The 23,355-nt window shown below is 40.6% G+C and overlaps 1 protein-coding gene across 12 annotated transcripts in view; it reads left to right on the top strand.

Annotated features, from left to right (window-relative positions):
* Positions 1-23,355, top strand: part of LOC109916863 (myelin basic protein) — a 156,812-nt gene that overhangs the window by 131,342 nt on the left and 2,115 nt on the right. For all 12 annotated transcript variants that reach the window (XM_048596027.1, XM_048596022.1, XM_048596018.1 and 9 more), the window contains 3 exons: positions 10,696-10,797; positions 12,900-12,932; positions 18,556-18,666. In XM_048596027.1, the coding sequence (XP_048451984.1) occupies positions 10,696-10,797; positions 12,900-12,932; positions 18,556-18,666 (246 nt within the window). The remainder of the gene's footprint in view (positions 1-10,695; positions 10,798-12,899; positions 12,933-18,555; positions 18,667-23,355) is intronic.

Below are 23,355 nucleotides of genomic sequence, written 5' to 3'. Positions count from 1 at the left end.
TAACGCATTATCAACTGAGAAACCTAATAAGATAGCACTGATTCCAGTTCACTATACCCAAACTCTCCTGTATTTTCTTGATGGTTTTCCTGTGATTTCTTCCAATGTTTCTTGCAAGTGGACCAGAAGCGAGGAAGAATGGGAAACTATGATTGTCATTTAATTGTGTAACAATTTTTTGTTACATAATAAAGGAGGGCATTGATCACATTACAGCATCAAACTGTCCTCTGTCCCTTGAAACAGAATTTCCATCTCTGCCTTTTTTGACATTTGTGATTTTGGTTAAGAGTGGTCGATGAATGCAGCATTGTCCACATCTTAAGAATACATTTCTTGAAGAAACAGGTTAGAAACAATACAGATCGTACAGTAGCGAACAGAGAGTAAAATTAAGTTGATACTTTGAAGTTGAGCCTTCATCGGTGCAAGCAAAAGAATCTGTTTCTGTGGAAAGTTGTGATTGTCTGTACAAGATGCTCTCTTATTCTCACTCCTCTTCAGTTTCCCTTTTCACATTTTCTCCTCAAAATTTCTAGGAATGAAGAAGACTGGGACAGCATGCAATTTGAGAATGTAGATATAACAATTATTTTTCTAAAGAAGTAGTTAATGGATTTATGAAACCCTGTAAGTAGATTGTAACATGCTGGGAAGAAGGATTTTAAATCTACCTACTGACACTTAAGCCCATTCACTGCCTATTTGTAAAAATATTGACCTGTTTTCTTGTTAAATTATGACAAATTACGTAGACTAGATTATTATCCCCTTGTGGTGAACGAATTGAGATGTTAATGATAATTAAAGAAATTGATGATATTGAGCAATTAGCTCAAGTATCTAACTGGACATTTACCAACTACTAATTTTAAGGTTGTGCCACCTTATTCTGAATTCTGCCCACTCTCAGTTTATAGACTGAAGCTTTTTATTAAAGAAAATGCAGAAAACATGGATATAACTATATCTAAAATGCCACTTTCTAGAAGATTTGAACCATTATCAGGTTCAAAAATGCTCATTTTCATTGTTAAAATTGTAATATTTCCAGCAATATAATAGCAGCTAACATAAAATCTCCCCTTCCAAATGGTTACATTTCTGTCAGGCCATTACTGCTAAAGGGATTGAGAATCTATTCTGTGGATTCAGTACCCAAAGTAAACAGTAAATTGTCCCAGCATTAGATTCCTGTAAACCAAAAGTCCTCCTTATATCATTTTCCCCCTCGTTCATACCTCATAATGTTACAAATCATCCAATGGGGCCTAGTGTTCTTGTCAATTTTGGCTTAAGATCGTTAAAATCTTATCAGAAATTAGGCCAGAGAACTGCAGATGCCAAGTTCCTGCCCAGTGACACAATTAGGGACAGTGTTCAATCATCTGTCTCTTTGAAGCATTCCTCAGGTAGTTTATAAGAAAGGAGTGGTTGTGTTGAAACAGGTTGGTTAGATAACAGAGCCTTGGACACAAAACCGAAAGAGCCAATGAGAAGAGGCAGAACAACAAATTTCAAGTGAGAAAACCTTTTAAAAATGGTAAAGCACAAGTTATATTATAGTTACTGAACAGATAGCAGTTAAAAGGCTTCAAATTGGTCACTTTATTTCCTTTGTTATCACTGTTATGACACTTCAAAAGTCAAACAAAGAAATCTTAAAACAAAAACAAATTGCTGGAGAAACTCAGCAAGTCTGGCAGCATCTGTGTAGAGAAAGCAAAGTTGTCATTTTGAGTCCGGTGACCCTTCTTCAGAACCCTTTTGTTTTCTTTGCATAGATGCTGTCAGTTGAGTCTTTCTAGCAATTTCTGTCTTTGTTTAACTTCAAAAGTACTTAATTTATTGTTGAGCACATGGGACATGCTGAGGTCCTTTTTGTTTTAAGAGACCTGGGCTGGATTTAATCACAGCAAAGGTGGGAGAGAGAGTAAGGACTGATCACCCATAGGCAAGAGCCCCATCTCCATTTTTACAGAATGCTCACTCGGGCACTTAACTGGACAGAGACGGGTCTTCCCTAGGATCAACGATCCGAAGGGCAGACGTCTCCCTCACTGGGAGCTGTCAGACCAATCTTATCGCTGTATTGAAAGGCAGCACCACTGGGGAGATGATGGCTGTTGCCATTATGGCGACCAGTCAAGTCGTAGAGTCATCACTGGATCCCAGACCACAGGAGAGTGATGGCAGCTGGGGCTTTACTAAATGTCGATGGCAGAGATGGGATTCACCACAAGGACAGGTGGGACAGCAAGATGTGGCTTCCGTGCCCAACCTCGACTGTTTCTATTTCCTAAAGCCTGGTGCCTTGATCAGGCACTGGATTCCTTTGAATATAGGATGCCTCCTGAAGCAGGTAAGGATTCTCAATAGGGTTTGTTTGTTATGTTCCCCACAGAGCGAGATCTCTCCCCTACCCCCACGCCACCATTGATGGGTTAATACCAGTAGAGGCAATAAAAGCTCTTTTGAGCATTAATTGTTCACTTAAAGGCCTAAATATGGGAAGGAAGGTTTTAAATTCCAGCTCCGGTGTGTCAGATTCCTACTGGCCACCTCTTTCAGATTCTGACAGCTGAAATTGAATGTTAGTCCTAAATGAAAGAGACTGCTTTACCAAACTTATTTGGTGTTGTTAGGGGATGCAGATCTGTGGCTATAGTAAGGAATGTCTGAAAATGAGTGAATGATTGCAATGGACAAGGATTGTGCTGTCAGGAAGCCAGTATATCTGGATGTAGCTCACTTCAGCCAGACCTTTGCCACACATTCACAAGTGACAGAAACCACACAGGGTCAGACTGTCCATAAGGCAGTAGGAAGGACTGTGGCCAGCAACAACTGAAAACCATTTCAATGAAGAAGCTTCTACTCTATTGGCCCACAGCTGCCTCCCATCTCTCATTCTTACTTCTAATGTAGCACCAGAAAGATGAGCACCCATGTCACAAATAATAGCTTAGTGATGGAAAAAGTTGCTTGATTGCACACCTTCACCAATGAATTTTTTGGTGTATGTTGTATCAACGAATATCCATGAATTGCATTGAAAAAGGAAGAAACTCTTGGGTAATCAGGTGGGAATCTATGCAACTTGAGGAAAGTTGTCATGCATAACTGCTGTATGTATTTCTGTTTAAAGTAATGGTTCGCAACAATTGGCCTCTTCCTGCTGCATCTTGAGGAAATTGCTGTTCCTTTATCAGGTCCCTTCACTATAGCAGGGTGTTTTTCTCCTGTGGGGACTTCACAGTCACAGAATCACAGAATTGTAATCGTGCAGAAGGAGCTGGTTCAGTTCATTGTCTCTGTATTGGTTCTCTACATGAACAATTCACTTAGTGCCATTCACTGTCATACTACACATTCCTCGTCATACTACACATTCCTCCTTTTCGGGTAGCAATTTAAATCTGTTTGAATGGTTCACTTGAACCTGGTCCACCACCTTCTTGTGCAGTGTGATCCAAACCTTAACGATTTGTTGTGTGAAAATATGTTTTCTCAAGTTGGTTTGCTTCTTTTGCCAATTACTTTAAATTTGTGCCTTCTCATTTTCGATCTTGACGTGAGTGGGAAAAGTTCCTCTCTACTTTAGTTCCCCTCTATCTATCAAGTCTCCACTCAATCTCAACTTCTCCAATCTCTGCTCATAACTGAAGATCCTCATCCTGGGAACCATTCTCTTAAATCCCTTTCTAACACCTTCACATTCTTCGTGAAGCCTCTATGCAAGCACAATACTGTGAAAACTTTGTTGGGTTTTATTGAAGAACTCTTCCAAATTAGTCCATATACCTGAGGCAATGCTTTAACATGCCAGTTGTACTGCAGGATCATTCTGGGGCATGCTGAGAGTCCATTGTACCTGGCTATCCTACAAGTGTCATTAGCTGTGACAATAAATGACAGTTTTGAACAACCAGGATTCTGTGTGAAAACTTAAACTTTTGGTTAAAACATTGGTGTTATCATTCACTTAAAATTAAAGGCATTCTTACAGTTGACTTACAAATGCACTTTACTTTATGTCATATATTGTGGAAAATCAGCTAGATAGCCTGAATGCCACAGTTCATATGAACTGTTAAAGGAAATAATTTTAAGCAAATGAAAAGTGATAGAAAATATGTTGTGCTATCATTAAGCAGGTGAGTGTTTAATAGTTACATCTTGCTTTCAAGAAATAATGGTTATTTCATCACTCCCATGCACTTTTAATGTACTTTATCCAGGCATTGTTATTGTACGTGATTTTTAGAGATTTTCCACACTTTGTCTAACTGTTTACAATGGCCCTTTAATTGATTGACGGTACTGTCATTTGTCCGAGTAACTAGTTTCTGTGCAGAAGATATTAGTGAAGTAACTGTGAGTCAAATGACAGCAAAGTATTTATGCCTTTTTGAAGAAAGGTGCGTCAGTTCTTAATTTTGTGTGAACATGAAATCGTGATTTCATTTGATTGCAGGGTATTAGCGCTGCATACATGCTGCTGAGGGAGGCAGCTACAGAGTGCTCTGTCTGCCACCATCTGGTGCTTGTGTGTACCTGCAGCTTATACCAATGACTTAGAGATAGTGGGAAATGCCGATGCCGGAGAATCTGAGATAACAAAAGGTGTAGAGCTGGATGAACACAGCAGGCCAAGCAGCATCAGAGGAGCAGGTCCTTCTGTGTTCATCCAGCTCTACACCTTGTTACCAATGACTTAGATGTCAGCCTTAGCTCAGGAACCTGTGGGTCATAAAGTCGAGGGGCCAAGTTTCGTTCTCAGACCAATACACACAATCTAGACTGATATTACCAGTGTTGGTTCTGAAGCAATGTTGTACTGTCACTCTTTGAGATGAGCCGTTATACAATGGTTTTGTGGTGGGTAGCTCTTAGTGCTCCATGGTCTATCTATCTCAGTGCTGAATATACTCAATGACTGAGCAAGCATCCTCCGCTCTCTGGGTGGAGAATTCCAAAGTTTCCCAACCTTCTAAAAGAGGAAACATTTTACATCTGGGGACCATGATCCCATGTTCTTGACTCAACCAGCCAGGAAAAACAGCCTCAGTATCTAAGCAAATGTAACCAGTTCAAAAGCTGGCTGATGTGTCCTATAGCAAAATTTTTTTAAAAAGAACAGGTGAATCTTCTCTGTTGTACTAACTGTATTCCTCAAGCAACATCATTAAAAACAGGGTCTCTGCCCATTTTATCAGATTTCTGTTTTTTTTAGACCATGCTACATTTCCTGTGTTACGGCAGTACATAGATTCAAAATTAACTTGGTGACTCTAAAGTACTTTGGGACATTCTGAGGTCATGAAAGGTGCTGTATAAATGCAAGTTCTCTTAATGTCATCCAAATGTGAGAGATGGGTGTCCTTGATAAATACTATCTGTTTCTCAAGTACTTTATTGTGACCAAATAATTAATGTTTCTGCTGTTCAGTCATTTGAGGAGACAACCCAGTTAGTATGGCATGTGAAAGCTCGTAAAGTGTTGATTCCCACCAGGCAGATGACAAGTTATCAGTCCTAATGAGAGAGCAGTGTTAACACTGAGAACGGAGAGAGGTTTATTTTGCTTTTGTTCAGTGTTTGCTCTTCACGTGATGATATGTCAGACAAATCTTTGGCCTGCCTGGGCTGTGCTTAGTTGCCAAGAGGATGTTTCCTGTGACTGGGGAGTTTAGGATGAGGAGTAGGTCTTGGAACAAAGGAGTCAGCCACCAGATTTGAGAAATTTATTTCACTGAGGGTTGTGAATCTTTGGAATTCCCTATCCCAGAGGGCAGCTGATGGATTTGTGTCCTAAGGGAAACAAGGGATTTGGGAAAGGGGGGTTGCGAAAGCAGTGCTGAGGCAGAAGATCAGCCATTGATCCAACTGAATCGTGTAGCAGCCTGGAAGAACCATCTGTTATTTTTTATTCACCCACATCACTATTTTTTTCCTATGTTTTCAGTTTTGTGACTTTGGAGTTTGCTTTCAGTCTTATTTTCTCCTTTCATTAGCCTCTCTCTCAACCCAGAGATGGGAACACTGTTTGGAGTTAGTAGGTGACAAATTGGGCTCCTTGAATGGAATGCTGCCTCTGTGAATGACGTGTCCACGTTGCAGTAACTCGGTTTGCTGCAGAAAAGCACCATTCACCTCCGTGAGGAACTCTGAGGTTATGGATTGAGGAAATGAAAAGGACATGCTGCCAGCTGGAAAGATGTCTGGCAAGAGAGGGAAAGGTCAGCCCCCTAGAATGAGTGGTGCCATCATGGAGAAAACACTGGCTGCAGTGAGGGCATGGAGGGATGTGTTATTCCCAGTAAGCAAAAGAATACAAGAGCAGGCCTAGACTGCTGGTAGCTGAGGAGGTCAGCAGCGTGATCAGGACACCCACGGTTCAGTCCAGAAAACATACCAATTACTTGATCAGGAAAGGTCAGGACACTTCCTTCTTTACCTATTGCCTTCAATGCACACTCTTTTACTCCATCTTATCCATTCTTCACCATTCATATCATCCCTTTCTGCCAGGCATATTGATGTATTACTGCTTACATGTACTTCCCTCTCTTTCTCCTTTCACAATGGCTAATAATTTCAATCCTCATCTCATCCCTCAGAGCAATATAACTTCCACTTCCTCAATTGATACTGTGTAGGCAGTCTTTGCCAACACACAATATACCCCCACCTCACAATCTTTCCAGTCTCACTATGTCCACTAAGTCCAGAGGGAGGTCACATCATACATTACACTGTCCAAGTCCCTTTAGCAGGCAGTGTCCAGGGAGAGTTTCACTAAAAGAACATCAACATTCTGCAAAGTAGCTGGTTCTAGTGATTAGGTCTTTAGCAGCTTTTGGTGCTCCCTAGATGGGTCGTCTTTCCAAGGTAATTCAAGACATAGCTGGCAAAGCCTACACTTATTAGTCATCCTGAATTGTCCTTTTCAGAGAACAGGTTGGAGAACATGAGTGGATGATATTCACTATCACTGAGACTAGATTTTTGTTCTAAATTTGAGAGAGGAGGCAAGAATCTCAGGCTGGATCGTTTATCACAATGTCAAAAGAAGAACTGTAGGAAACAGTTCAGTCCATTTTGTGAAGAGTGTCATGTTTAAATTGCAGAGATGGATGAAGATTTTGGACTTGTATTTGGATACCACTGGGAATCAGGAGGATGCCCTCAGGAGTTTCTTGGGTGGGATAGATGGGTTGTTTTTATGTAAGATATATTGACATTGAAGATCTGTTTTGATAGTACCAAAAGATCATTCAACCTATTTCTTGCTTTCTTGTGCTTATATTTTTAGTGAAACCACTTTGACCTAGAAACTCGATGGTGGGTAGGAAGCAGATGCCCACAATGAGCCCATATGTGTTGAAAGCATTGAGGGGGCTTTTGTGGCAGTGTTGCTACCTCTGGACTAGAGGGTTCAAGTCCCAGAGGTTTATCAAATAATAGTGAAATAGTTTTATACACTTCCAATGATTGCCCATCAATTTCTATTCCAACAGAATCCTCAGAAAACAACTTCTGAAATTGAAAATGTTCTCCCCTTCGTCATGAACGTCTGAACAAGGAATTTCCTGCATCTGGCTAATGTTTATCTGCGGTGCTTTGTTTTTACTATTGGTGTGTTCACATACATTAATTAGGTTAATGCATTAATCTTTAGAGCTACTAATTAAGCAAGTTGAACCATCTTCCATTGGATACCATAAGGAGTGTAATTTGCAATGTGTTGCTTATGAAAATTATCAAAAATTGTGGTCTTATTGTCTATGTTAAGTTTGTGGCTACCTGCTTAAATCTAGTCAAGAACATAAAGCAATTTAAAAAATACAGTTTAGATTTCAGAAGTCAATACAATAGTCAATGAGCAATTTTACCTGTCTACAATTCCTTTCATGGATTGCCTTCTTCATAGCTTGCAAATTGAAAAGTATAGAAATACTCATAGTTGGATAATAATAAATGATAGAACCATTAATTAAAACGAGATGCTGGGACCACTGGATCTGGCAGCATCTGTGCAGAGAGAAACAGTCAATATCTCAGATTGTGACTTTTCGTCAGAATTGCGAAGATTTTGAAATAGAACAGAGCTGACTGGATAGCGTCCCACTGTGCTGCTCAACATCTCATTATTAAGGCTGGTCATGCCTGTTAACTTTCACTGACTTTTAGTATTGAAATGAATTTGCAATCAATTTTAATTTTTCCAATGACATACTGCTAACATTTGCCAGTACTGACTGGCTCAGGGCTTAATGTGATTATTAAATACTCACATCGAATCCTTTGTATAATGCCATCAGGATAACACAAACTCAAAACAAGGATTTATTTCAAATTGAACGCAATACAAGAAGAATGTTGCCACAACTTTTTGAAATAGTTTGTTGAACTAATGTTAAAATAGTACTTTTTCTTCTTTATAGTTATTATATTAACAATTACATTAGGATCCTGCCATCCAACTTAGACCTGGAGAACACTAATCAACTTCATGTAAGTTTCCATGGAGGTAGCACAGTGTATTTATAAAGAAATAAGTTATACACCATGGAAACAGATCTTTCAGTCCAACTCGTCCATGTCGACTAGATTTCCCAAACTGAACTCGTCCCATTTGCCTGTGTTGGCCCACGTCCCTTTAAACCTTTCCTGTTCATGTATCTGCCTAAATGTCTTTTAAATGTTGTAACTGTATTCACCTCTACCACTTCCTCTGGCAGTTCATTCCATATATGCAACACACTTTGTGTGAAAAAGTTGTCCGTCAGGTCACTTTTTAAATAGAGTCAAACAGCGAGGAAACAGCCCCTTTGGTCCAACTAGTCCATGCTGACCAGATACCCTAAATTAATCTAGTCCCATTTGCCAGCATTTGGCCCATATCACTCTAAACCTTTCCTATTCATGTACTCATCCAAATGTTGTAATTGTACCAGCCTCCATCGTCTAGCAACTCATTCCATCCATGCACCACTCTCTGTGTGAAAAAGTTACCCCTCGAGCCCTTTTTAAATCTTTCCCTTCTCACCTTTAAACCTATGCCCCCTAGTTCTGGACTCCCTCACCGTAGGAAAAAGACCTTGGTTATTCACCCTATCCATCCTCCTCATCATTTTATAAACCTCTATAAGGACACCTCTCAGCCTCCGATGCTCCAGGGAAAATAGCCCCAGCCTATTCAGCCTCTCCCTATGGCTCAAACCCTCCAACCCTGGCAATATCCTTGTAAATCTTTTCCACACCCGCTCAAGTTTAACAACCTTCCTACAGAAGGGCGACCAGAATTGTACGCAGTATGCTACCTAAGAGTAGTACACCAGCTGTAAAATATTCTTTTCATTTTGAAACCATTTTCCTCCTTTGACAATCAATGCAAGGACCTTCTGTTATATCACTAGTTAAAATAAAGTGTAAAGAGCCAGCTTTTGTTATCTTTGTCCTTTCCCCATTCTGTCTGTGAGTGTCCCCTTACCTTCTCCCCTGAGTGTTCACCTTCTTGTTGGAAGATCTGAGCATCAGTTGTCCAATTGGAAATTTTTAATTTGAGTCTTGAGGTGAATGTTCAAATGCTATTCACTTGGAAACTTGAGAGGAATATCAGAGAATTCAGTCTTATCTTCACATGACATGCATTTTCAGCAAATGTTGCCTGATAAATCAGGATTTCTCCTCCTCAACCTTTTCACTACATAGGAACATATATTATATGAGCAGGAGTAGGCCATTCAGCCCTTCAAGTCTGCTCAGCCATTCAGTATGATCCTGGCTACTTATCCAACTCAGTACCCTGTTCCTGCTTTCTCCTCAATTTCTTTGATCCCTCTAGTATTAAGAACTATATTTACATGTTTCTTGAAAGCCTTCAATGTTTTGGCCTCAACAGTTTCCTGTGACACAGAATTTCACAGACTTGCCACTCTCTGGATGAAGAAATTCCTCTTCATGTTTGCTGTAAAAGGCCCACCCCTTATCCTTAGAGTATGATCCCTGGTTCTGGACTTCCTGGTCACTGAGAACATCCTCCCTGCATTTACTGTGTCTAATCCTGTTAGAATTTTATAGGTTTCTGCAAGATTCTCCTTCATTCTTCTAAACTCTACTGAATATAGTCCTAACTGATTGAGTGTGTCCCTGTAGGTCAGACCTGCCACCCCAGGATTCAGTCTGGTAAACCACTTTGCACTTTCTCAATAGCCAGAACAACTTCCCTCAGATAAGGAGACGAAAACCAGCACACAATACTCCAGGTGTGTACTTACTAATGCCCTGTACAGTTGTAGCAGGACATCCCTGCCCCTGTACTTGAATCCCCTTGCAATGAGGCCAACATACTATTTACCTTCTTTACTGGTTGCTGCATTTGCATGTTTACTTTCAGTGACTGGTATAATCTGCCTTCCTGTTTTTGCTAGCTAAGTGAATAAGTTCACATTTATCCACATTATACTTCATATGCCATGTATTGGTCCACTCACTCAACTTGTCCAAATCACACTGAACTGAAATAACAGGCAGCCACTTTGAACTGCTCAAGCCATAAACTGGATGTGATGTGGGCAATTAGTATTATGGAGCATTAATTGTTTGGTACTCAAAGTGTATTTGATTTATTTGGTTGTCAAATTATTTATCATATTTCCATGCTAAAATAGAATGTATGTATTTCAGGAACCAGCAACCAGGAGTGTGCTAACGGCACCAACCACACACAAGGCCCATCCAGGGAGACAAACTGATGATAGTGCTGTTGTCCACTTCTTTAAGAATATGGTAATTGACTATTGCTGTCTACGGTGTGCTGCATGTTTCAACCTTTGATAATGAGAAATGATGTTAAGATAGGGAGGACAGCAGTTGTTTGTTTCTTCCATTCCATTCAAAAGTTAGAGCCATTGCCACATCAAAATACAAGATACTCTTGGATGAGGGAGGTCATTCAAACCATCATAGTCTGTCAACACAGTGCTGTTTTTTATTGTTTCCTGATTAAATTTTAGGGTCTAGTTTCCCTCTCCTCATGAAGCAGATCATGAAGATATCAACAGTAAAAAAGCATTTGTATTAGACATAGACAGAGTCTTACAGCATAGAAACAGGACTTTTGGCCCACTATGTCTATGCTGACTAACAAACACCAAACTACACTAATCCCATTTATGTGCACTTGGTCCATAGCCTACTATGCCCCTGGCATTTTAAGTGCTCATCTAGATGCTTCTTAAATGGTGCATAAGTACCTGCTTCTACCATTCTCTCAGGTAGCACTTTCCATGTTTCTACCACCCTATGAGTGAAAAAATTCTTTCTCAGATCTCATCCAAACCACTTGCTCCTCACCCTAAACTTATGTCTTCTGGTCTTAGATATGTCTGCATGGAGAATAGATTCTCATGATCTAATCTGTCTATGCCTCTTATGGTTTTGCATACATCAATCAGATCCATCCCCAGCCTCTTCTGCTCCAAGGTAAACAAACCCAACCTATCCAGTCTCTCCTCATACATCTGAGACTTTAAACGTAGTTTACAAAGACCTGAGGTGCTACATGGGTAGGTCATCAAACAAAAGTTTGACACCGAGCCATGGGAGGTAAGATTAGGTCAGAAGACCTAAAACTTAACAGCATCTTTAAAAAGGAGAGAGAGGTAAAGAAGCCAAGAAGTACAAGGAGGAATTTCCAGAATTTAGGGCTTAGCTGAAATGGCACCCCCAAAATTACTTTCTTATCAGTTTGAATTGTGCCCTTGGTCCTATTCTGGTCAGAATTTAAAGTAGTTGTCTGGATTGACATTAGTAACAATACCTCTCTTTGATGCCTCTACATAAGGCTCCAAAATCCAAGTCTCTTTGATCTTTCTTTAAGATGAAGTTGTATGTGAAGTTGGGGGTGGTGCTCTTGTCTAATTAAAGTGCAGCAGGAGCATTTAAACATGGGCTGTCTACACAGATCTGGCTGCCTGTCCCTCTTGTGGTGCAGTGGAAGTATCTCTACCCTTGGTCCAGGAGCCCCAGGTTCAAGTCCCACCTGCTCCAGAGGTGTGTAATAACATCTCTGAGCAGATTGATTAGAAACAATGGGTTAAGATTTCCTCTTGTGTTTAAGCAGTTTGTGTTCTAAACATAAAACACAAGTGTTTGCCCATTAGGAATGCTTGTTGGAGAAGATTATATGGGGCTTAACTGTTGCAGTTCCTTTGAGGTAGCTTGGGAGATAAGGAAATTGAAATTGATTCACTTTGGGCTGGTTCTGCAAAGTGTCCCCAGCTCCATGTGCTTTTACTACAGTGACGTCTACCACCCAGACAGCAAATAGCCAATTAGTGCACAAAATAGGTCAGTTAATTTAACCCTATTGTATAACTGGATCACAATCTTTCAGAAGGTGCATTAGCTCACCTGCCAAGTTTGGTGCGTAGAAGTTAAGCAGAGGAGCATCATAGAAGGAGTCCCAAGCAATGAACCTTTTGTGAGACTTATTATTAATTTGCCAACAGTATATCTCAGTGCTTGGGTCTCCACAGCCAGAAGATACGCAACCAGTTTGCGGAAACTGATGCCTCCACAACTATTATTTTAGGGTGGCACAGTGGCTCAGTGAAATAAATTACCACATCTGATGCCCACCTCTATATATAGATAGTTCAAAATTAACACCACCACAAGGAAATTATCAACTTTAGTCCCTTTTGCTGATTTGTGGTAAAATAAAACTGTCTTGTTGAAATTTTTCTTTGCTGTGGATGTGCAGCATGCTCTAATTTTAAATTAATCTTAAATTCACCTTTCAAGAACAGATTTTCAGGCAACTTTACCCCTGTGTGACTGTATCATGCTTATACGTGTTTTGACTCCGTTATTGTCTTCTTTTTCAGATGTCACCAAAGAAAGCCCCAGTACAACAAAAGGTAAATGGTCTGCTCCTTGCACTGCACCTCAGTCTAGTGGATATGCAAATTGTGACAGTCAAATACCCATAAACTTGACAATATCACGCTTTTAAGTGAAGTGTTAAGCACCTTTCACCATCTCATGACATCCAACGCACTTCACACCAAATAAAGCCTTTTGCTGAAGTGTAAGAAAATTTGCACACAGTAAGATCACAGAAACAGTAGTAAGACCACAACACTTTCTTTTAATGATGCAAGCTAAGGGGAAAATTATTTTTCAGGATGTTCTGAACACTCCTCAGATCTTCAAGATGGTAATGTGGGATTTATTTATGTCCATCTTGGAGGACAGAGGAGATCTTTGTTTCACACCCCTTGTAAAAGAAAACACCTCTAACGCCCTCAGTAATGCACATTGCACAGGAGTGGCAGCATGGATTGTGAAATCAAGTCTCTGGCATGGCAGTTGAATCCACCAGTTCTTGACTCAGAGGCACGAGCACAACCAACTGAGGTCTAAGAAAAGTATCATCTCTTAGTCAGTTTAATAGTTCTATAGAATAAAACTGCTACACTATTTTAATTAGAAAGAAATGACAAAACAAATTTCTGTTAGACACTTCCATCAAATGTTAGGATACTCGCAATCAGATACTGAGTAGCAATCTTAGGTAACCTTGATTATATTCTGTACTTTCTCTACATCATTTTCTGAGCCACCTCATACCTTTTGTGTCTCCAATTTTATTTGGTGATTGTCATGGCTCCTTTTCTCATCACTACTACAGGCAAGGTCCGGAGCAAGTAGAGCTATCACTAAATTTATTTGGGTAAGGCGCAAGATCTGTATTTACTGCCATAACCATGCTGGTCACAATGGCTAACAAATCGATAAATTCAAGAAATCTAACCAGAAATGCACTTGCACCATTACTGTTTCATTTCATCCTGTCATGCCAACATCTCTGGTGATGTTTCTCATTTATAAACTCCATCCCCATACTTGCCTAACTTCATAGACAGGGAATTCCCAGCAGAAAATGAGTTAGGAAGTATGTTTATATGACTTTAGTCTTCAGTTCAACACCCCAATCACCAAATCCAATATCAGATTTGTAATGGATGGGGATATCTGATGGTGGGAGCAAGCATCTTAGAGAGGAAAGAAAATCCCTAATCTCCTGTTAGTGTGTGTAATGTCACAAAATGAGATGAAATTGGTCTTTAGAGGAGGATAGCTTACTTGACTGTTATCCCAGCTGATAGAATTCAGTGTGGGTGCGAGCAAAATTTGTTGATCACAAAAAAGTCAAAAAGGTCAATTTGAAGACAATACATAATCATTGCAAATTCTTTGGTTTTCTTTAAATGTTAACAAAGACATCAATTAAAGTTTTGGTGCACTGTCTGCTGAAGATGAGATGTATCAGCCAAAAGCAAACAGTTAAGAAAGAAGCCAGAATGACACATGATGGAGAAAAGAATGGAAGCTTACGCTGATGGGGTGGGAGAAGGCTCACATAGGACATGAATGCCAACAGAGGCCAGTTATGTCAAATGGCCTGCTTCTGTGCTGAACGCCGTTGTCAAAAATATGTTCCCCATCACAACAAATGTCTGTTATCAAGATGCTGATTTTTTCAGGTATTTGGACGATCCCAAATTTTTACACCAGATTTAACTTCTGCAAAAAAATCAATATTACAAGTTTCAATAAATATTACAAGGTGATAAAACAAGCAAGAGATGTTCCAGTTTAATTCTCAAGGCACAACTGATTGGATTCCTGAATGGAACTGATTCTGATAAAAGTTTACTTCACCAATCATGGGCTTTGAATGATTGATAGAGGGGACATTAATTGTCCAATTGCCTTGCCACCCCCACTCCAACCCAATTTAAGTCAGACAAGCAAGATGGCAGCTGCCAAATGAGGCACCAGGTGAGACTGAAGTCCCAAAATCTGAACGAGAGCAGACCCCAGCGAGACACATTGATGGTGGATCGTGTTACTAATGGGAGGGTGAGTGTGGAGGGATAAATGATGATGCAGCTGTATTTAAAGATCTTCAGTTTGTCAGTTGTCTATTTGTGTTGTAGATGGTCGGAAATCATTTCTTTGCTGCCATCACACTTAGGAGTCATGTCTCAGTTCTCTGACAAATTCAACAATTCAGTTCATTGTTTCTTTGCAATTCACTGACTCGTAAGTGTACGAAAGCATAGAATATTGAGAGTGCAACCTAGTTCTGTGACTTGAATTAGAACTAAGGTACCATCAAGCTGCAAATTTCCACCTTCTCTTTGGCTGGACCAGTAACCAGTTCACTGACAGGATGAGAGATCCATAGCCCTCTCTGTTCTCTGTACTATTTGACCAATGGCTTTTGGTGGAGTCCAGTGTCTCCACATCTTTGCTGGTAAGTTTCATTGATAGTCATTCAGCATCTTGTACACACAATGAGTGATAGCAGGACATGTGGAGGCTAATCCGTTAACCTCATCATCGCAGAATCAAACTAATTGTACTTCAAAAGAAAATCTTACATAATCAATATCAACGCATCGCAATGCATTAATAATGTGAAGTACCGTTGCTAATGTTTAACATGATTGTACTTTCAAGAAGTAACAGATTTTTTACTTTAAACGGTTCAGTGACACTGAAGATTTAATGTGTACTTCAGATATTCCTTTAAAGGTTTGTCTTAAGTTGCATCTCAAAATTCAGCAGCCACACCAAGTATGTGCTTGCTCTTTTTGATACAATGTGGGGCAGGGGTATAGCTTAAGACTTTGCCAGCCCCATCAGTTACCAGAGCTGCCTGTAAAAATGTTATCAATTTTCTAAAGAAGGTGGAATTTTTGCTTGGCAAACCTCAATCGCCTAAGGCAAACAGTATCCAACATGAGGAATGGTGAGTTTGTAGAGCTCTTTCCAGCGACATTGTTTAATTATCACAATTCCTCAGGCCTTCAAGACAATTATAGCGAAAAGATCACAATTCAAAAATAGCTCACCTCATCCTATTATTAAGATCAAATGAGTTCAAACTCCCCTCCCTCATGACAACTAGAAAATTTATTGTAGTTAACTGACTAAATCTGAGATAAAAGTTAAGGTAAACTTGGCATAGATCCCTAGGGCTGCTCTTTCATTAGACAGAGACGCTTGTGCTGGTTGAATCTGAGGGTCACTATGTCTCAGCCAAGGGGAGAGGTTGATAAGGATAGTACTTCATGGTAATCCCAGCTAGTGCAGGAATTAAACCCACACTGTTGGTGCCACTCTGCATCACAAACCAGCTGTCTAGCCACTGAGCTAACTGACCCCTGTAAAATAGCTAGTGTCAGTAATGGTGCCCATATAAATAACACATCATCTAGTTCAATTGTGTTCTTTTAAGGAAGGACATCCACTCTCCGTATCTGGTCTGGTCCACATGTGACTCCAGACCCACAGGAGTGCAGTCGGCTCTTAACTGCATCTGAAATGGCCCTAGGAATTGTCAAGAAGATGCTTTATCATCACCTTGGTTTAGGGTGATTGGAGATGGATAATGAATGTATTTCTTCCCTGTGATGCCCACATTCTATGAATGTCTAATCAGCAACAGGAACCCAGGTTTGATTCCACCCTCAGACGACCATCTGTGTGGAGTTTGCACATTCTCCCCATGTCTGCGTGGGTTTCCTCTGGTTTCCTCTCACAATCTAAAGATGTGCAGGCTAAGCGATTTGGCCATGCTAAATTGCCCATAGTGTTCAGGGATGTATAGATTAGGGGGATGGGTCTGGGTGGGATGCTCTGGGGGTCAGTGTGGACTTGTTGGGCCAAAGAGCCTATTTCCACACTGTAGGGATTTGATGAAAATCTCTGTATCCATTCAAGGCACTTTCCTCTCATTTCCTCCTGTCAGTAAGTCTTGCAGCATCTGCAACTTAGAAGGTAAAATGGAGACTACGCTTTGGTGCACTCCTCTGCTTGTCAGGACATGCCTGAGAAGAGGCCAGTATGATTTGGCATTCCCATATTTTCTCAATCCTTGGGAAGAAAGGTTTTGTTTTGTTAGGTGCCTCCTATGGCAGGTTGTGCACATTGCTGTGTGGACAGTTGTGAATGCACGGGGTTCTCATTCCACAAGCAGCCAAAGTAACATATTGGCAAACCAATCTGGTGTTTCAGTGTGTCATCCTTTTACTTATTGTACACAGATACTTCTGTGCTTATGTAATGGTGCTCTGTCTTTAAGTGAAATTGTGTTTTCTAATTTTATGAAACTATCAACAATTCTTTCAAAATTCTGTTCCCCAAAAGGGAACCAATTACATTCATTCCTAATGATAACAATACATGTAAGATTAGGTCCAGGAAAGGTCCAGCTGGTTGATCAAGCCTGCCCACACCACCACACTGTTCAGAAGATCATAACTGGATATTTCATTTCATTTCCATCTACAGCCTGGTGATCTGCTAAAAGTGGCAAAAAAAAACCCTGCAGGGCCAAAAAAGAACATAGAACATTGAACTGTACAATATAGGAACAGGTCCTTCAGCCCACCATGTCTGTGCTGACCAAGATGTTGGTCATTCTAAAATAATTCCATCTGCCTGCACATTGTCCATATCCCTCTATTCCCTGCCTGTTCACATGTCTGTCTAAACCCCTCTTAAACTTAACTATCGTATCTGCTTCAACCACCTCCCCTGGCACCAACCAGCCTCTGTGTAAAAAAAAGACTTTATTTGCAAACCTCATTTTAAATCTTTCCCCTCACCTTAAATCCAAGTCCCCTAATACTTGACATTTCCACCCTGGGAAAAAGGATTCTGACTATCCACACTATCCATGCCTCTCATAATTTCATATACTTCTATTAGGTCGCCCGCTGAGACTCTAGCGAAAACAATCCTTATATCTAATACACTCCAAACCAGGCAACAAGCTGGTAAGAGATTGTAAGAACTGCAAATGCTGGAGAATCTGAGATAACAAGGTGTAGAGCTGGATGAACGCAGCAAGCCAAGCAGCATCAGAGGAGTAGGAAGGCTGACGTTTCGGGCCTAGACCCTTCTTCAGAGATGGGGGAGGGGAAGGGGGTTCTGAAGCTCACAAGCTGGTAAACCTCTTGCACCCAGTCCAAAGCCACCACATCCTTCCTGTAGTGCAATGACCAGAACTTTACACAATACTCCAAATGTGGCCTAACTAAAGTCTTATACAGCTGCAACTTTATTAATACTATGGAAAATTCCTCTCTGACCACCAACACTCCTCACCCACCCCCAATCACCACAAAAAGTAGACAGCAATTCAGCAACCATCATACTGTCTGACAATGTATTACAGAGACTTACCTCTCCCTAGGAAGCAAGGAGCCTCAGATCCAGCCTGTTCTTCATTTTGCACAGGTTACACAGTTATCTCCAATCTCTCAAACTGAAAGGACCAAGATTGAAAGAAATTACTTTGAACAGTTTTAACTTTGTATTATAAGATATATGAGCTACAAAATGTCAGCTAGTTATACCCTCTCAATTTACTACTAGTATTTGGAAAATAGTAACTAACAATAAACATTTCTATGAATAAATTTCTTATTCCCATGTTTAATCTGCTTTTTGATTTGTTTAAAGGGTACTGATGGACAAAGGCCACATTATGGGGCAGCTGGTTCTTCCAAGTCAAAGGAAGCTTATAGAGGACGGAAAGATGGTTCAGGCACCCTCTCATCTTTTTTCAAAATGGTAACAAATTTTAAAAAAACAATCCTCTCATCACATAACATAGTGACAACAATGACTTACAGTTATATAGCACTATTGCTTTCCCACCCTTGGGCGACTGAATGTGTGGAGTTTGCACATTCTCCCTGTGTCTGCGTGGGTTTCCTCTGGGTGCTCCGGTTTCCTTCCACTGTCCAAAGAAGTGCAGGCTAGATGGATTGGCCATGCTAAATTGCCCATAGTGTTCAGGGATGTGAAGCTTAGGTGGGTTATAGGGGGACGTGTCGGTGTGGACTTGTTGGCCCAAAGGGCCTGTTTCCATACTGTAGGGTTTGTATGATTCTGTTATTCTAAGTATACTTGTGCTATAGACGTTAGTAAAGACACAAGTTGTTTAATTTCTGATAGAAATATTTACTTATCTCAGGCAATGAGACAGCAATTTGCTACAGGTGGTTCTGCAATTACTCGGCTGGGCTGGCAGGTGTGACCGGAATCCTCCTGAGCATCTTCTTTCAATAATGCAGGCCTCAGTATCAAATAACCAGAAAACAGCAGAAACATGTGCGTTAACATCGCACCTGTAACATAATAAAATGTCCCGAGGCACTTTGTTGGCAATTATTTGACAGCAAGGCACATGAGATATGGGGTGGCACAGTGGCTCAGTGGTTAGCACTGCTGCCTCACAGCACCAGGGACCCGGGTTTGATTCCAGCCTCGGGCAACTGTCTGCATGGAGTTTGCACATTCTCCCTGTGTCTGCGTGGGTTTGCTTCGGTTTCTTCCCACAGTCCAAAGATGTGCAGGCTAGGTGGATTGGCCATACTAAGTTGTCCATAGTGCCCAGGGATGTTTAGGTTAGGTGGGTTAGACATGGGGAAATCTGGCGTAGGGGAATGAGTCTGGATGGAATGCTCTTCGGAGGGGCGGTGTGGACTTGTTGGGCCAAATGGCCTGTTTCCACATTGTAGGGATTCTATTCTACATGTGGCCAAAAGCTTGGCCAAAGAGGTACAAAAAAAATGATAAAAACCAAAAGAACTGCGGATGCTGTAAATCAGGAACAAAAACAAAGTTGCTGGAAAAGCTCAGCAGGTCTGGCAGCATCTATGAAGGAGAAAAAACGATGGTTGATTTCAGAGATTAAATCTTGGTTAGTTTGCCAATACCATTGTAGTTCAGAATAGATGGTTGAGCTCTGTGAGGTTGGTATCATTTAGATGCTCTACAAAGTCTCCCTGGACAACCATAACATGTTTGCTGGGAATGAAGGCTTGGCGATGTCAATAAATCGAAAAATGTATTTACTTTTGAGTACATTGGGCCAGATTTTAACCCTTTCAGAACCTGTCCACTTTCACAGATCTGAGACCAAGGTAATTCTGTTGAAAGCTTTTCCTTTTCTTTGCTGTAACTGATTATGATGATGTAACACGGATGCTTCCATTTAGTTCAGCGTCTCAGAGATAGGGATCAAAAGAAAAGACTTGAGTTTCCCAATCATTATCAAAGACCCCTGTAGGAAGTTACTACTAAGCAGAACAAATTAACATGGTGGCAATAGTTAAATACACTCTGTTTAAAACCATAGAGTAAAAACCACAATTGTGGTGTGAGGGTTAATGTGAATATGTAAATAACAGGGGCTACATCATCATGGGAAGTAATGTGATGACTTGTGGGAGATGACATTCTCTAGCAGCAGCATGTTGAAGTGAGGTTTTGTTGTGTACGGTTAGTCTTTCACAAGTGTAAATCAAAGCCAATGTTTGCCAATCACCAAGCCTCCTGCAATCTTTATCAACCCCACTCTCAGACGCAGCCAAACCAGAACAGCAGATGGTGAAGGCGGTGTGAACAGATCACAGAATAGTAGAACAGCCTGCAATCAAACACTTACTTGCTAGACTATGAATCAACATGGAGACAGCAATATATGACAAAGACGTTAAAGAATTTACCAAAGGTTTTCCAGACTAATTCCTGGCATCATAGGACTAATGTATAAAGAAAAACTGGGCAGTTTAGGACTACATTCATTGGCGTTCAGAAGACTAAGAGGGGGATCTCATAGACACCTATAAAAATTCTAACAGGACTAGACAGGATATATGCAGACAGTATGTTCCCAATGACTAGGGTGTGCAGAACCCAGGGTCACAGTCAAAGGATATGGGAGAGGCCAATAACGACAGAGATGAGAAGATTCTTCATGTAAAGGTGGCGAGCCTGTGGAATTCTCTACCATAGAGGGCAGTTCAAGTCAAAACACTGAATGTTTGCAATGAGATAGATTTAGTTCTTAGGACCAAGGAGATCAAAAGCTATGGGGCAAAAACAGGAACTGAGTACTGAGTAGGATGATGATCAGCTATGATCATATTGGATGGTGGTGCAAACTTGAAGGGCCAAAAGTCTTATTGCTGTTTCTATTTTCCATGTAAAACATTTGATGTCTAGTTCAGTCTTGGGAGAAACACCATTACTGAATGGAAGAAGTTTAATAAAACTAAGCTTTCAGTCACTTCTCCTAAGACCTCATGTCGTTCAACATCAAATTTTGTTTGATTGGATGAGTAAGGGCTTTAGGATATTTTGTTGTGTTAAAGGCAGTACCTAAAATTTACAGGCATCAGCTAAGCACTGCAGTGCTCTTTCAATAAGAGACCTAACACTTAATTTTCAGGCAAGTCAAATGTTTCTCAAGGTAAATCAGTTGAGAGTACAGGCTCCTTCAGGAAATAATGAAGCAGGCAAAAATTGACAAGAAACAAGAAGCAGCTGATCATAGTTGGTTGAATGATACTGTCCATCAAATGGTGCCACAGGAACCAGCCAGCTTTCTGATGAAGAAACATAGAGAATAATGTCAAAAAGTAGGTTAAGGAGAGACAGGGTGAGATGCTTGGCAGGGGAAGGCTTAATTATTTTACCTGAAGGAAAGTAACAGTTGTTACTTTAGAGATCATGTTAGCAGATGATTTGGTGCAATGCATTGGAGAATTAGACCACAACCTTCAACAATCCTGGGACTGAAACTGCATATCTGCTGATCCACAGTCAAACATCTTTCAAATTGATTTAGCTAAGTTGTCTGAGAAACACAAGGCAGTGAAGTGTTCTCTGTCTCAAGAATTATGAATCTTTGGAATTCTCTAACCCACAGAGGATGCTCAGTTATTGAGGATATTCAAGTTAGTTAGAAGTTGTGAGATTTCTGTTTCTAAAAGAAACAAGTGATACGTGGATTGAGCAGGAAAGTGGAATTAAGAATCACAACCTTCTTGAATAGCAGAGCAGGTTCCAGTATTTCACTTCAGCTATTTTTTTTACATTCTAAGAGTGCAAAGGAAAACTGTATAACTTCTGGCAAGATTACAATGTTGAAGGAGTATTCTTTAATGGGAATAAAACCTTTACTATTTCTTCAATGGAAGGGCCATCTACCCACCCTGTTATTTCAGTGAAATTCCAATGCTGAGCTCCTAAAAGACTCATATCCCTTGACTTTGAACCAAGTATTTTCAACTGTAGCAATCTAAATGCAAATGTTCACATTTTGCATGCTTTATCTAAATGCAAATAGCAAGTAAATGAATACTTTTGTGTTTGTCATTGCCTTTGTCAAGGGTGATGACAAGAAAGTTTAATATTAGAGGTGTTTTCTGTTTCATTTCTAATAGAAGCAATAAGCTTCAGAATGGAAAAAGCCTGAAGGTCACAGATGACTTAAATGCCAATAGTTTTGTGTAATACTGTAAGATGCATACAGCTGCATTAAAACTGTTTTAATAGCAAATTAGGTTTAAATTGTAAAGGTTCTCAACAATTTAAATGCATGGTGCAGCCAATTTCTGCACAGCAATGTGATAACGACCAGATCATCTCTCTCTAGTGATAGTGATTGAGGGATAAATACTCGCCAGGAGTAACTCCCCTGGGATCTTTTAAAGGGGATGTGAGACTTCAGTTTAATATCCCATTTGACAGTCAGCTCTTTACCCAGTACAGCATTCCTCAGTACTGCTGTGGCATTTCAGTCTAGAGTTTTGTGCTTAAGTTCTGGAGTGGGCCTTGAACCCACAGTCAAATAAAAGCAAAATTCTGCAGTTGCTGGACAAATGAAATAAAAAATACAAAGTACAGAAGCATCTCAGCAGTTCTGCCTGTATGTGTGGAGAGAGAAACAGTATGAATGTTTCAAGTCTAGTCTGACCTGGAGACTAGAGTGTGAGTCACAGCTGACAGCAGCATGTGTTATATCTCTATCCACTTGTACTTCACTCTCAATATTGCACAGTCAAAACAGCCCCAAGGATTTCATTCACTAACAACACCATTGTTACAACCTGCTACCTATACCACTCTCTGTGATTCCCTTGTCCGCTCCACACTCCCCTCCAGCCCCACCACACCCGGCACTTTTCCCTGCAACCGCAGGAAGTGCTACACCTGCCCCCACACCTCCTCCCTCACCCCCATCCCAGGCCCCAAGAAGACTTTCCACATCAAGCAGATGTTCACCTGCACATCTGCTAATGTGGTATACTGCATCCACTGTACCCATTGTGGCCTCCTCTACATCGGGGAAACCAAGCAGAGGCTTGGGGACCGCTTTGCAGAACACCTACGCTCGGTTCGCAGTAAACAACTGCACCTCCCAGTCGCGAACCATTTCAACACCCCCTCCCATTCCTCAGACGACAT

Source organism: Rhincodon typus, chromosome 4, assembly GCF_021869965.1.
Source record: "Rhincodon typus isolate 14 chromosome 4, sRhiTyp1.1, whole genome shotgun sequence".
Lineage (NCBI taxonomy): Eukaryota > Metazoa > Chordata > Chondrichthyes > Orectolobiformes > Rhincodontidae > Rhincodon > Rhincodon typus.
Note: the sequence above shows the minus strand (reverse complement) of the source record. Positions and strands in the feature narration are given on the sequence as shown.